Source organism: Salvelinus fontinalis, unplaced genomic scaffold, assembly GCF_029448725.1.
Source record: "Salvelinus fontinalis isolate EN_2023a unplaced genomic scaffold, ASM2944872v1 scaffold_0035, whole genome shotgun sequence".
Lineage (NCBI taxonomy): Eukaryota > Metazoa > Chordata > Actinopteri > Salmoniformes > Salmonidae > Salvelinus > Salvelinus fontinalis.
The window spans coordinates 413,514-427,947 of record NW_026600244.1 but is presented as its reverse complement, the minus strand read 5'-3'; the positions used below and the strand labels follow the sequence as shown (position 1 = coordinate 427,947).

At 48.9% G+C, this 14,434-nt stretch overlaps 1 protein-coding gene across 1 annotated transcript in view; it reads right to left on the bottom strand.

The window, feature by feature from the left end:
* Nucleotides 1-14,434, bottom strand: part of LOC129842355 (E3 ubiquitin-protein ligase RNF19A-like) — a 50,029-nt gene that overhangs the window by 22,991 nt on the left and 12,604 nt on the right. The window contains exons 2-3 of the mRNA XM_055910887.1: nucleotides 5,095-5,918; nucleotides 268-476 (exon numbers count right to left, since the gene is read on the bottom strand). Of these exons, the coding sequence (XP_055766862.1) occupies nucleotides 268-476; nucleotides 5,095-5,696 (811 nt within the window). The 5' untranslated portion in view covers nucleotides 5,697-5,918. The remainder of the gene's footprint in view (nucleotides 1-267; nucleotides 477-5,094; nucleotides 5,919-14,434) is intronic.

Here is a 14,434-nt window from a genome sequence, read left to right as displayed (position 1 = left end):
TTAGCATAGCCTACTGGTTTTAATGTCTTTAGCAGCAGGCTGCTCACGTATGGTTAACATAGCCTACTGGTTTTAATGTCTTTAGCAGCAGACTGCTCACGTACGGTTAACACAACCTACTGGTTTTAAAGTCATTCAAGTAACTTTAGGAAGTTTAAAACAACAGATTTACATCTCGTTTTCAAAGTGTTATATTTGGTTCAAAGCATTCTCTTAGACCTAAACATCAACTAGAGTGTGTGTTTATCTTGTGTGTGTGTGTGTTACCTGCAGCACCACTCTCCTGGCTGTAGCTAAGAGACGAGGAGCTGAAGGTGCGTAGCCTCAGGCTCTGGGCTCTCTGCTGCCGAGCGGCATCGCACGTCTGGTTGGGGTGCCACAGCTGCTTACAGTGGTAGCAGAACTCCATGCCACACCCCTCACGTCCACACGTGATCTTAGGACAGCTGGCACAGCCAAAGGCAATGACTGCATACCTACAGGAGGGGGGGGAACCAGAGGGAGAAACAAGTCAGGGTTCCACCTTGACTACAGGACAGGAAGGGAGACAACGCTCTCTGTGCTCAATGTGCAGGAGGCGGAGTCCTCTGAACACTTCCTGTTTCTAGCGATGCTCATTCATTCAGCTTCCTACAAATCTAGCTTGCACTAATTCAGCCCAGACAGTTGTCCCCTGTCTGCCTCTCTCTCTCTCTCTTTCCCGGAGAACCCTCAGACAGAACCCAATGTCTCTATACGTCTACTAAATGGACAAAGTCATCGATCACGTGACATCATCTACACCTGTTGTATTCGGCGCACGTGACAAATAAACTTTGATTTGATCATTCATTCCTATGTGAAGACCAATAACGGGAATTATGCTGAGTCAAGATTTTTCACCTTTAAAGTGCAAAGTGCAAAATCTGAGACACAGTGTAATTCCCGTTAGCATTGAATTGCATGCATTTAAAGTCAAGGAAGTGATATTGCTTGGCTAGCTCAGTGCTGCCCCCCTCTCATTGAATAACTCCAGATGAAGGCCGACCAGGGTACTGCAGGCTAGCTCAGTGCTGCCACCCCTCTCATTGAATAACTCCAGATGAAGACCGAACAGGGTACTGCAGGCTAGCTCAGTGCTGCCCCCCTCTCATTGAATAACACCAGTTGAAGGCCGACCAGGGTACTGCAGGCTAGCTCAGTGCTGCCCCCCCTTTCATTGAATAACTCCAGATGAAGGCCGACCAGGGTACTGCAGGCTAGCTCAGTGCTGCCCCCCTCTCATTGAATAACTCCAGATGAAGGCCGACCAGGGTACTGCAGGCTAGCTCAGTGCTGCCCCCCCCTCTCATTGAATAACTCCAGATGAAGGCCGACCAGGGTACTGCAGGCTAGCTCAGTGCTGCCCCCCTCTCATTGAATAACTCCAGATGAAGGCCGACCAGGGTACTGCAGGCTAGCTCAGTGCTGCCCCCCCCTCATTGAATAACTCCAGATGAAGGCCGAACAGGGTACTGCAGGCTAGCTCAGTGCTGCCCCCCCTCTCATTGAATAACTCCAGATGAAGGCCGACCAGGGTACTGCAGGCTAGCTCAGTGCTGCCCCCCCTCTCATTGAATAACTCCAGATGAAGGCCGACCAGGGTACTGCAGGCTAGCTCAGTGCTGCCCCCCCTCTCATTGAATAACTCCAGATGAAGGCCGACCAGGGTACTGCAGGCTAGCTCAGTGCTGCCCCCCTCTCATTGAATAACTCCAGATGAAGGCCGACCAGGGTACTGCAGGCTAGCTCAGTGCTGCCCCCCCCTCTCATTGAATAACTCCAGATGAAGGCCGACCAGGGTACTGCAGGCTAGCTCAGTGCTGCCCCCCCCTCTCATTGAATAACTCCAGATGAAGACCGACCAGGGTACTGCAGGCTAGCTCAGTGCTGCCCCCCCTCTCATTGAATAACTCCAGATGAAGGCCGAACAGGGTACTGCAGGCTAGCTCAGTGCTGCCCCCCCTCTCATTGAATAACTCCAGATGAAGGCCGACCAGGGTACTGCAGGCTAGCTCAGTGCTGCCCCCCCCTCTCATTGAATAACTCCAGTTGAAGGCCGACCAGGGTACTGCAGGCTGCCACTAGCTACTAAATTATCCTTAAGAACTTGTGTGTAATTATAAAACAATCAATGCAAGGACATACATCTGGTGGATTAGAAGCAGTTATTGGCACCATGATTGTCTTTGAAATGTGTATTTATTCACACAAAAGATTGACCACGAAGATGGCCATTTTCTTCTTCACTATAATGGGGGGGGTCCTGTTTTCTGCTAACGATGCCTGCAGTACCACGTTCGGCCTTGAACTGTGTGGCTTCAATGAGAGGGGGGGGCAGCACTGAGCTAACCTGCAGTACCACGTTCGGCCTTGAACTGTGTGGCTTCAATGAGAGGGGGGGGGGCAGCACTGAGCTAGCCTGCAGTACCACGTTCGGCCTTGAACTGTGTGGCTTCAATGAGAAGGGGGGCAGCACTGAGCTAACCTGCAGTACCACGTTCGGCCTTGAACTGTGTGGCTTCAATGAGAGGGGGGCAGCACTGAGCTAGCCTGCAGTACCACGTTCGGCCTTGAACTGTGTGGCTTCAATGAGAAGGGGGGCAGCACTGAGCTAGCCTGCAGTACCACGTTCGGCCTTGAACTGTGTGGCTTCAATGAGAAGGGGGGCAGCACTGAGCTAGCCTGCAGTACCACGTTCGGCCTTGAACTGTGTGGCTTCAATGAGAAGGGGGGGGCAGCACTGAGCTAACCTGCAGTACCACGTTCGGCCTTGAACTGTGTGGCTTCAATGAGAGGGGGGGGCAGCACTGAGCTAACCTGCAGTACCACGTTCGGCCTTGAACTGTGTGGCTTCAATGAGAGGGGGGGGGCAGCACTGAGCTAGCCTGCAGTACCACGTTCGGCCTTGAACTGTGTGGCTTCAATGAGAGGGGGGGGGCAGCACTGAGCTAGCCTGCAGTACCACGTTCGGCCTTGAACTGTGTGGCTTCAATGAGAGGGGGGGGGCAGCACTGAGCTAGCCTGCAGTACCACGTTCGGCCTTGAACTGTGTGGCTTCAATGAGAACGGGTCAGTCGTTCTCACCTGGCCAGAAGACAACAGCCTGTCAGGAAGTGCTCCAGGCTGGATAAGAGGCAGGGCATAACATTAAACACCCGTCAAATACAGGTCAGTTTAGCTATTGGCAGTTAAGAATGTCTATTTCACCAGCCGCGTTGGCAGGTGGTCAATTTGCAAGGCACTATGAATAAAAACAGTATGTCAGGTTAGAATGCTGCAGTTTTTTGGTTTTCAAAGTGTTTTCTGCCATTTTGTTTCATAGATGCTAAATGCACATAGAAATACAGATCCTAGATCCTCACCTCACACAGCAACACTGCCTGACAGGGGGAGCTGTGTGCAATGATAGATTCCTTTTTGGAGGCGCTACGCACACACAGGCCTTGAAGTTGGTCTAATTTACTGGAAAGTCTACAAAGGGAGACTTTGTCCTGGTATTTCTTGGCTATTTACATTGTTTTGATCACAAGCTCGGTTGTTTTTCCACGTTAGTTTGAGTCTGCTGCTTCAACTGATTGTGAACGCAACGCCTCAGTCAGTTCCCTAATCTCTCACACACACCACACACACACACACCACACACAGACACACACACACACACACACGTGACAGGCCTCGACCTCGAGCGATCCCGTTACATCTGGGCAGCTAAACATTGTCTCTGATATTTTTATTAAAAGACAAAAAAAAGTAATTAAATTGAGTAATATACCACATTACTTCTTACTAACACATTTTTTTTTTTGATGTAATTATGGGCGAACAAATATTTTGGCTGGTAAAAAATCCTGAGTTTCTTACCTGCAGTCTGCCCTGTGTGTGTCTGAGCTGAGGATCTTACCTGCAGTCTGCCCTGTGTGTCTGAGCTGAGGGTCTTACCTGCAGTCTGCCCTGTGTGTCTGAGGGTCTTACCTGCAGTCTGCCCTGTGTGTCTGAGCTGAGGGTCTTACCTGCAGTCTGCCCTGTGTGTCTGAGCTGAGGGTCTTACCTGCAGTCTGCCCTGTGTGTCTGAGCTGAGGGTCTTACCTGCAGTCTGCCCTGTGTGTCTGAGCTGAGGGTCTTACCTGCAGTCTGCCCTGTGTGTCTGAGCTGAGGGTCTTACCTGCAGTCTGCCCTGTGTGTCTGAGCTGAGGGTCTTACCTGCAGTCTGCCCTGTGTGTCTGAGCTGAGGGTCTTACCTGCAGTCTGCCCTGTGTGTCTGAGCTGAGGATCTTACCTGCAGTCTGCCCTGTGTGTCTGAGCTGAGGGTCTTACCTGCAGTCTGCCCTGTGGGTCTTACCTGCAGTCTGCCCTGTGTGTCTGAGCTGAGGGTCTTACCTGCAGTCTGCCCTGTGTGTGAGGGTCTTACCTGCAGTCTGCCCTGTGTGTCTGAGCTGAGGGTCTTACCTGCAGTCTGCCCTGTGTGTCTGAGCTGAGGGTCCTACCTGCAGTCTGCCCTGTGTGTGTCTGAGCTGAGTTTCTTACCTGCAGTCTGCCCTGTGTGTGTCTGAGCTGAGGGTCTTACCCGCAGTCTGCCCTGTGTGTGTCTGAGCTGAGGATCTTACCTGCAGTCTGCCCTGTGTGTCTGAGGGTCTTACCCGCAGTCTGCCCTGTGTGTCTGAGCTGAGGGTCCTACCTGCAGTCTGCCCTGTGTGTGTCTGAGCTGAGTTTCTTACCCGCAGTCTGCCCTGTGTGTCTGAGCTGAGGGTCTTACCTGCAGTCTGCCCTGTGTGTGTCTGAGCTGAGGGTCTTACCCGCAGTCTGCCCTGTGTGTGTCTGAGCTGAGGATCTTACCCGCAGTCTGCCCTGTGTGTGTCTGAGCTGAGGGTCTTACCCGCAGTCTGCCCTGTGTGTGTCTGAGCTGAGGATCTTACCCGCAGTCTGCCCTGTGTGTGTCTGAGCTGAGGGTCTTACCCGCAGTCTGCCCTGTGTGTGTCTGAGCTGAGGGTCTTACCCGCAGTCTGCCCTGTGTGTGTCTGAGCTGAGGGTCTTACCCGCAGTCTGCCCTGTGTGTGTCTGAGCTGAGGATCTTACCCGCAGTCTGGGGCGGGGCACCAGCGGCAGTCAGGGTCGGCCACCAGCCATCTCCTCAACATGAACTCCTCGTACTTCTCCATGAGGGGCTGGTCTCCCAGGATGATGCGGATGTCGTGGGGGTTGAACCGTTCAGAGCACTCTGGACAGCTGATGTTGACACGCGACTCACTGATCTCTATCCGTAAGTACTGGCGCAGGCAATCGGCACAGGAGCGGTGGTGGCAGGTCATGATGTCTGGGAAACTGTCCCTAGAGTGACATAGAAGGCACAGAGGGCACTCCAGCAGCTCTCCACCCCGGGAGGAAGAGGAGGAGGAGGAAGAGGTGCAGGCAGCTCCTGCCACTGAGGAGGCATAGTTCTTATCGTTTAGCATGAGGTCTGAGTGGATGCTGTCTACGCTGGCGATGCCATCTCCTCCTCCTCCTCCTCCTCGAAGCTCCTTGGACTTCCTCTTGGGGTCCCGGCGCCGTCTGAAAAGGTTCCCCATGGACAGACGTCTCTTCTTGGGGGCCTTCTTGACGGAGGGCAGGCTGACTGAGGAGGAGGACTGAAGGTCCCGGTCAGAGCCCATGCTTTGATGCTTCTGGAGGTTCATCATGTCTCCAGAGCGATTCAAGGGGGGGCGCTGCCCAACCCCTCACATGGACAGGGTTAGGGAGGCCGGGGGAGAGAGAGGGAGAGACTGGGGGTGGGGTTGGGGACAGGGGGGTCAGGGGTCTAGTGGGGGGGGGACAGGGTTTACGTCATGGTGGTTCTCCTCAGTCCTTTCCTGGGTCTTCGGGGCTCAGAGGAACTCAGAGGGGCTCCTTGTTCTGTCAGTCTGAGGAGGAAAGAGAAGGAACAAACTGTTAACAAGTATTCAACCGCCGCCCGGCGTAATGTCCCACACCGCCGCCCGGCGTAATGTCCCACACCGCCGCCCGGCGTAATGTCCCACACCGCCACCCGGCGTAATGTCCCACTACCCTCTCTCTAAGCTCCAGTGTAATATCCACACACACTACATACACCTTAGCCAAATACATTTTAACTAAGTTCACAATTCCTGACATTAAATCCTAGTAAAAATTCCCTGTCTAAGGTCAGTTAGGATCACCACTTTATTTTAAGAATGTGAAATGTAAGAATAATAGTAGAGAATTATTTATTTCAGCTTTTATTTCTTCCATCACATTCCCAGTGGATCAGAAGTTTACATACACTCATTTTAGTATTTGGTAGCATTGCCTTTAAATTGTTTAACTTGGGTCAAACGTTTCGGATAGCCTTCCACAAGCGTCCTACAATATTTGGGTGAATTTTGGCACATTCCTCCTGACAGAGCTGGTGTAACTGAGTCAGGTTTGTAGGCCTCCTTGCTCGCACATGCTTTTTCAGTTCTGCTCACACATTTTCTATAGGATTGAGTTCAGGGCTTTGTGATGGTCACTCCAATACCTTGACTTTGTTGTCCTTAAGCCATTTTGCCACAACTTTGGAAGTATGCTTGGGGTCATTGTCCATTTGAAAGACCTATTTGCAACCAAGCTTTAACTTCCTGACTGATGTCTTGAGATGTTGCTTCAATATATCCACATAATTTTCCGTCCTCATGATGCCATCTATTCTGTGAAGTGCACCAGACCCTCCTGCAGCAAAGCACCCCCATAACATGATGCTGCCCCCCCCCGTGCTTCACGGTTGGGATGGTGTTCTTCGGCTTGCAAACCTCCCCCTTTTTCCTCCAAACATAACGATGGTCATTTTTGTTTCATCAGACCAGAGGACATTTCTCCGAAAAGTACGATCTTTGTCCCCATGTGTGAAATACATTTTCCATAACCATATTGTATTCTCAGCTGGTGTACAAAACCGAAAGGAAACGACGCAAAACATGTACTTAAGAACAGGAAGTATAGAAATAGCGCACATAAAACAGATCTACGGCTTCTTAGAGACTTGCTTTCAATGAGAATGACAGATCTATAACACACATTTCTATGTGAATTTGGTCAGGTCGCCCAAAAAGTGACACATTGCAGCTTTAAGTGACACGTCTGATCCTCAGAGCGATTCCTTTACCGTGGAATTACCCTAGAGTCCTTTACTGTGGAATTACCCTAGAGTCCTTTACTGTGGAATTACCCTAGAGTCCTTTACTGTGGAATTACCCTAGAGTCCTTTACTGTGGAATTACCCTAGAGTCCTTTACTGTGGAATTACCCGATAGAAGGCTGTTCTGTGGAGGACTGACAAGAGCCCTGAGCTCTTCCTCCAGGATATTACTTACGAACCCACTTCAAAAGACCATTGTTCCTCCTTTAGGGCTGCTCTGAATCCTAACTACTACGGTGAAATAGCACAAGAGGTTTCTCCTAAAGAGTGAGACGGGACAGTGCTTTCCAAAAGGAGGAAGGTAGGTGAAGCGCCTGCTGTGTTCAAGGGTTCCCACTAGATACCACAGCCACAAGGTAGGTGAGGAGCCTGCTGTGTTAAAGGGGTTTCCACTAGATACCACAGCCACGAGGTAGGTGACGAGCCTGCTGTGTTAAAGGGGTTCCCACTAGATACCACAGCCACGAGGTAGGTGACGAGCCTGCTGTGTTAAAGGGGTTTCCACTAGATACCACAGCCACGAGGTAGGTGACGAGCCTGCTGTGTTAAAGGGGTTCCCACTAGATACCACAGCCACGAGGTAGGTGACGAGCCTGCTGTGTTAAAGGGGTTCCCACTAGATACCACAGCCACGAGGTAGGTGACGAGCCTGCTGTGTTAAAGGGGTTCCCACTAGATACCACAGCCACGAGGTAGGTGACGAGCCTGCTGTGTTAAAGGGGTTCCCACTAGATACCACAGCCACGAGGTAGGTGACGAGCCTGCTGTGTTAAAGGGGTTCCCACTAGATACCACAGCCACGAGGTAGGTGACGAGCCTGCTGTGTTAAAGGGGTTCCCACTAGATACCACAGCCACGAGGTAGGTGACGAGCCTGCTGTGTTAAAGGGGTTCCCACTAGATACCACAGCCACGAGGTAGGTGACGAGCCTGCTGTGTTAAAGGGGTTCCCACTAGATACCACAGCCACGAGGTAGGTGACGAGCCTGCTGTGTTAAAGGGGTTCCCACTAGATACCACAGCCACGAGGTAGGTGACGAGCCTGCTGTGTTAAAGGGGTTCCCACTAGATACCACAGCCACGAGGTAGGTGACGAGCCTGCTGTGTTAAAGGGGTTCCCACTAGATACCACAGCCACGAGGTAGGTGACGAGCCTGCTGTGTTAAAGGGGTTCCCACTAGATACCACAGCCACGAGGTAGGTGACGAGCCTGCTGTATTAAAGGGGTTCCCACTAGATACCACAGCCACGAGGTAGGTGACGAGCCTGCTGTATTAAAGGGGTTCCCACTAGATACCACAGCCACGAGGTAGGTGACGAGCCTGCTGTGTTAAAGGGGTTCCCACTAGATACCACAGCCACGAGGTAGGTGACGAGCCTGCTGTGTTAAAGGGGTTCCCACTAGATACCACAGCCACGAGGTAGGTGACGAGCCTGCTGTGTTAAAGGGGTTCCCACTAGATACCACAGCCACGAGGTAGGTGACGAGCCTGCTGTGTTAAACCTGTCTAGCCCCGGGGGGCCGCTAGCGGCACACCCCCCCCCACCCCCACTGAAAAGGCAGAGCCGCGAAATTCAAAAAAAAAATTTTTTTAAATATTTAACTTTCACACATTAAAGTCCAATACAGCTAATGAAAGACACAGATCTTGTGAATCCAGCCAACATGTCCGATTTTTAAAATGTTTTACAGGGAAGACACAATATGTAAAGATGTAAATCTATTAGCTAAACACATTAGCATAATCCACCATTTTTTCTTTGTCCACCAACACCAGTAGCTATCACCAATTCGGCTAAACTAAGATATTGATAGCCACCAACCAAGAAAAAACCTCCTCAGATGACAGTCTGATAACATATTTATGGTATAGGATAGGTTTTGTTAGAAAAATGTGCATATTTCAGGTAGATGTCATAGTTTACAATTGCACCCACCGTCACAAATGGACTAGAATAAATATATAGAGCAACGTGTTTACCTAACTACTAATCATCAAACATTTCGTAAAAATACACAGCATACACTAATCGAAAGACACCGATCCTGTGAATACAGACAATATTTCAGATTTTCTAAGTGTCTTACAGCGAAAACACAATAAATCGTTATATTAGCATAGCACATGTGCAAACATTACCCCAGCATTGATTCTAGCCAAAGAGAGCGATAACGTAAACATCGCCAAAATATATTAATTTTTTCACTAACCTTCTCAGAATTCTTCAGATGACACTCCTGTAACATCACATTACAACATACATATACAGTTTGTTCGAAAATGTGCATATTTAGCCACCAAAATCATGGTTAGACAATGAGAAAAGTAGCCCAGCTGGTCAGAAAATGTTCGTGCGCCATATTAGACAGTGATCTAGTCGTATACATAAATACTCATAAACGTGACTAAAAAAATATAGGGTGGACAGCGATTGATAGACAATTTAATTCTTAATACAATCGCGGAATTACATTTTTTAAATTATCCTTACTTTTCAATACAGTTTGCGCCAAGCGAAGCTAAGTAAAAAAAAAATGGCGTCCTAAGCCACTAACATTTTTCGACAGAAACACAATTTATCATAATAAATTGTTCCTACTTTGAGCTGTTCTTCCATCAGAATCTTGGTCAAAGAATCCTTTCTTGGGTCTAATCGTCTTTTGGTCGAAAGCTGTCCTCTTGCCATGCAGAAATGCACATTGCGTTCGGCATGAACTGGAACGGTGCCCAGAGATTCACAGTGGCTCAGAAATAAATGTCCCAAAATCGCACTAAACGGATATAAATTGCTATAAAACGCTTTAAATTAACTACCTTTTGATGTTTTTAACTCCTATAACGAGTAAAAATATGACCGGAGAAATTTAACTGGCTACACTAATGCTTGGAAAAACAGTAGGTCGGTATCCTCCGCGCGCATGACGCACTAAGAAAAGAGTTCCTACCTACAGGGTTTTTTCATTTATAGTGGCTGTGATTGGGCAATCGATACCATTCAAAGCGTCATCACGTAAAGGCATCCAGGGGAAGACGTAAGCAGTGTCCGTATACTCATAGGAATAACAGTGGCCTTAAAACTGACTCCAGAACAGGGGCCAAAATGTGTGAAATCTGACTCCATGTCAGGGAAATTGCTGTAGAATGAGTTCTGTTCCACTTAGAGACAAAATTTCAACGCCTATAGAAACTATAGACTGTTTTCTATCCAATAATAATAATAATATGCATATTGTACGATCAAGAATTTTGTAGGAAGCCGTTTCAAAAATTACACGATTTCCATAAATAGTGACAACAGCACCCCCTAGCCTTAACAGGTTAAAGGGGTTCCCACTAGATACCACAGCCACGAGGTAGGTGACGAGCCTGCTGTGTTAAAGGGGTTCCCACTAGATACCACAGCCACGAGGTAGGTGACGAGCCTGCTGTGTTAAAGGGGTTCCCACTAGATACCACAGCCACGAGGTAGGTGACGAGCCTGCTGTGTTAAAGGGGTTCCCACTAGATACCACAGCCACGAGGTAGGTGACGAGCCTGCTGTGTTAAAGGGGTTCCCACTAGATACCACAGCCACGAGGTAGGTGACGAGCCTGCTGTGTTAAAGGGGTTCCCACTAGATACCACAGCCACGAGGTAGGTGACGAGCCTGCTGTGTTAAAGGGGTTCCCACTAGATACCACAGCCACGAGGTAGGTGACGAGCCTGCTGTGTTAAAGGGGTTCCCACTAGATACCACAGCCACGAGGTAGGTGACGAGCCTGCTGTGTTAAAGGGGTTCCCACTAGATACCACAGCCACGAGGTAGGTGACGAGCCTGCTGTATTAAAGGGGTTCCCACTAGATACCACAGCCACGAGGTAGGTGACGAGCCTGCTGTATTAAAGGGGTTCCCACTAGATACCACAGCCACGAGGTAGGTGACGAGCCTGCTGTGTTAAAGGGGTTCCCACTAGATACCACAGCCACGAGGTAGGTGACGAGCCTGCTGTGTTAAAGGGGTTCCCACTAGATACCACAGCCACGAGGTAGGTGACGAGCCTGCTGTGTTAAAGGGGTTCCCACTAGATACCACAGCCACGAGGTAGGTGACGAGCCTGCTGTGTTAAACCTGTCTAGCCCCGGGGTGCCGCTAGCGGCACACCCCCCCCCACCCCCACTGAAAAGGCAGAGCCGCGAAATTCAAAAAAAATTTTTTTTTAAATATTTAACTTTCACACATTAAAGTCCAATACAGCTAATGAAAGACACAGATCTTGTGAATCCAGCCAACATGTCCGATTTTTAAAATGTTTTACAGGGAAGACACAATATGTAAAGATGTAAATCTATTAGCTAAACACATTAGCATAATCCACCATTTTTTCTTTGTCCACCAACACCAGTAGCTATCACCAATTCGGCTAAACTAAGATATTGATAGCCACCAACCAAGAAAAAACCTCCTCAGATGACAGTCTGATAACATATTTATGGTATAGGATAGGTTTTGTTAGAAAAATGTGCATATTTCAGGTAGATGTCATAGTTTACAATTGCACCCACCGTCACAAATGGACTAGAATAAATATATAGAGCAACGTGTTTACCTAACTACTAATCATCAAACATTTCGTAAAAATACACAGCATACACTAATCGAAAGACACCGATCCTGTGAATACAGACAATATTTCAGATTTTCTAAGTGTCTTACAGCGAAAACACAATAAATCGTTATATTAGCATAGCACATGTGCAAACATTACCCCAGCATTGATTCTAGCCAAAGAGAGCGATAACGTAAACATCGCCAAAATATATTAATTTTTTCACTAACCTTCTCAGAATTCTTCAGATGACACTCCTGTAACATCACATTACAACATACATATACAGTTTGTTCGAAAATGTGCATATTTAGCCACCAAAATCATGGTTAGACAATGAGAAAAGTAGCCCAGCTGGTCAGAAAATGTTCGTGCGCCATATTAGACAGTGATCTAGTCGTATACATAAATACTCATAAACGTGACTAAAAAAATATAGGGTGGACAGCGATTGATAGACAATTTAATTCTTAATACAATCGCGGAATTACATTTTTTAAATTATCCTTACTTTTCAATACAGTTTGCGCCAAGCGAAGCTAAGTAAAAAAAAAATGGCGTCCTAAGCCACTAACATTTTTCGACAGAAACACAATTTATCATAATAAATTGTTCCTACTTTGAGCTGTTCTTCCATCAGAATCTTGGTCAAAGAATCCTTTCTTGGGTCTAATCGTCTTTTGGTCGAAAGCTGTCCTCTTGCCATGCAGAAATGCACATTGCGTTCGGCATGAACTGGAACGGTGCCCAGAGATTCACAGTGGCTCAGAAATAAATGTCCCAAAATCGCACTAAACGGATATAAATTGCTATAAAACGCTTTAAATTAACTACCTTTTGATGTTTTTAACTCCTATAACGAGTAAAAATATGACCGGAGAAATTTAACTGGCTACACTAATGCTTGGAAAAACAGTAGGTCGGTATCCTCCGCGCGCATGACGCACTAAGAAAAGAGTTCCTACCTACAGGGTTTTTTCATTTATAGTGGCTGTGATTGGGCAATCGATACCATTCAAAGCGTCATCACGTAAAGGCATCCAGGGGAAGACGTAAGCAGTGTCCGTATACTCATAGGAATAACAGTGGCCTTAAAACTGACTCCAGAACAGGGGCCAAAATGTGTGAAATCTGACTCCATGTCAGGGAAATTGCTGTAGAATGAGTTCTGTTCCACTTAGAGACAAAATTTCAACGCCTATAGAAACTATAGACTGTTTTCTATCCAATAATAATAATAATATGCATATTGTACGATCAAGAATTTTGTAGGAAGCCGTTTCAAAAATTACACGATTTCCATAAATAGTGACAACAGCACCCCCTAGCCTTAACAGGTTAAAGGGGTTCCCACTAGATACCACAGCCACGAGGTAGGTGACGAGCCTGCTGTGTTAAAGGGGTTCCCACTAGATACCACAGCCACGAGGTAGGTGACGAGCCTGCTGTGTTAAAGGGGTTCCCACTAGATACCACAGCCACGAGGTAGGTGACGAGCCTGCTGTGTTAAAGGGGTTCCCACTAGATACCACAGCCACGAGGTAGGTGACGAGCCTGCTGTGTTAAAGGGGTTCCCACTAGATACCACAGCCACGAGGTAGATGACGAGCCTGCTGTGTACCTGTTCCTGGTTAACATCCCACTTCCTGTGAATGGTAGAACTGTAGCTCACCACCGCCAACACTCGGTCTGGAACGTAATTAGTTAGCCAGCGTGAGCTAACTAACGAGCTAGCATACGAACTCTGGAGCACGGACTAGATCCTCCATATGACGTTGAGGAAAAAAGTGCATTGTGGGTAGTTTAGAAAACTTCCGGATATAAATGAATATAATAACCCGAAAACACAACTACGTTTGTACTTCTAGGTAACCGGATGGTGACTACAACTAAGTTACTAAGTCTCTGAGCACAGTGTTACACCGGAGAGGAGAAACTCCTTCCTGCCTTTACTCTCCAGACCACTCTGCTGCGTGAATGTTACTGGAATCCAGTCTTAATCTGCCGCTTAAATAAACACAGGAAAATATGTTTTCCAAAACATGGACGCGTGACGCAGGAACAGCAACTCATAATGAAGCGTGCCTCGGAGGATGATTACCTTCCACCATACAACTGCAGGAAGATACGATCTAGCATCACCACCCTTCGACAAGCTGAGAGCTCATCCCTTCTACCTCCCGTCCACCTCCTCCCCCAGACCTCCCGTCCACCTCTCCCCCCAGACCTCCCGTCCACCTCTCCCCCCAGACCCCCCCCCCCCAGACCTCCCGTCCACCTCCCACCCCAGACCTCCCGTCCACCTCTCCCCCCAGACCTCCCGTCCACCTCTCCCCCCAGACCTCCCGTCCACCTCTCCCCCCAGACCTCCCGTCCACCCGTCCACCCCCCCCCAGACCTCCCGTCCACCTCCCCCCCCAGACCTCCCGTCCACCTCCCCCCCAGACCTCCCGTCCACCTCTCCCCCCAGATCTCCCGTCCACCTCTCCCCCCAGACCTCCCGTCCACCTCTCCCCCCAGACCTCCCGTCCACCTCTCCCCCCAGACCTCCCGTCCACCTCTCCCCCCAGACCTCCCGTCCACCTCTCCCCCCAGACCTCCCGTCCACCTCTCCCCCCAGACCTCCCGTCCACCTCTCCCCCCAGACCTCCCGTC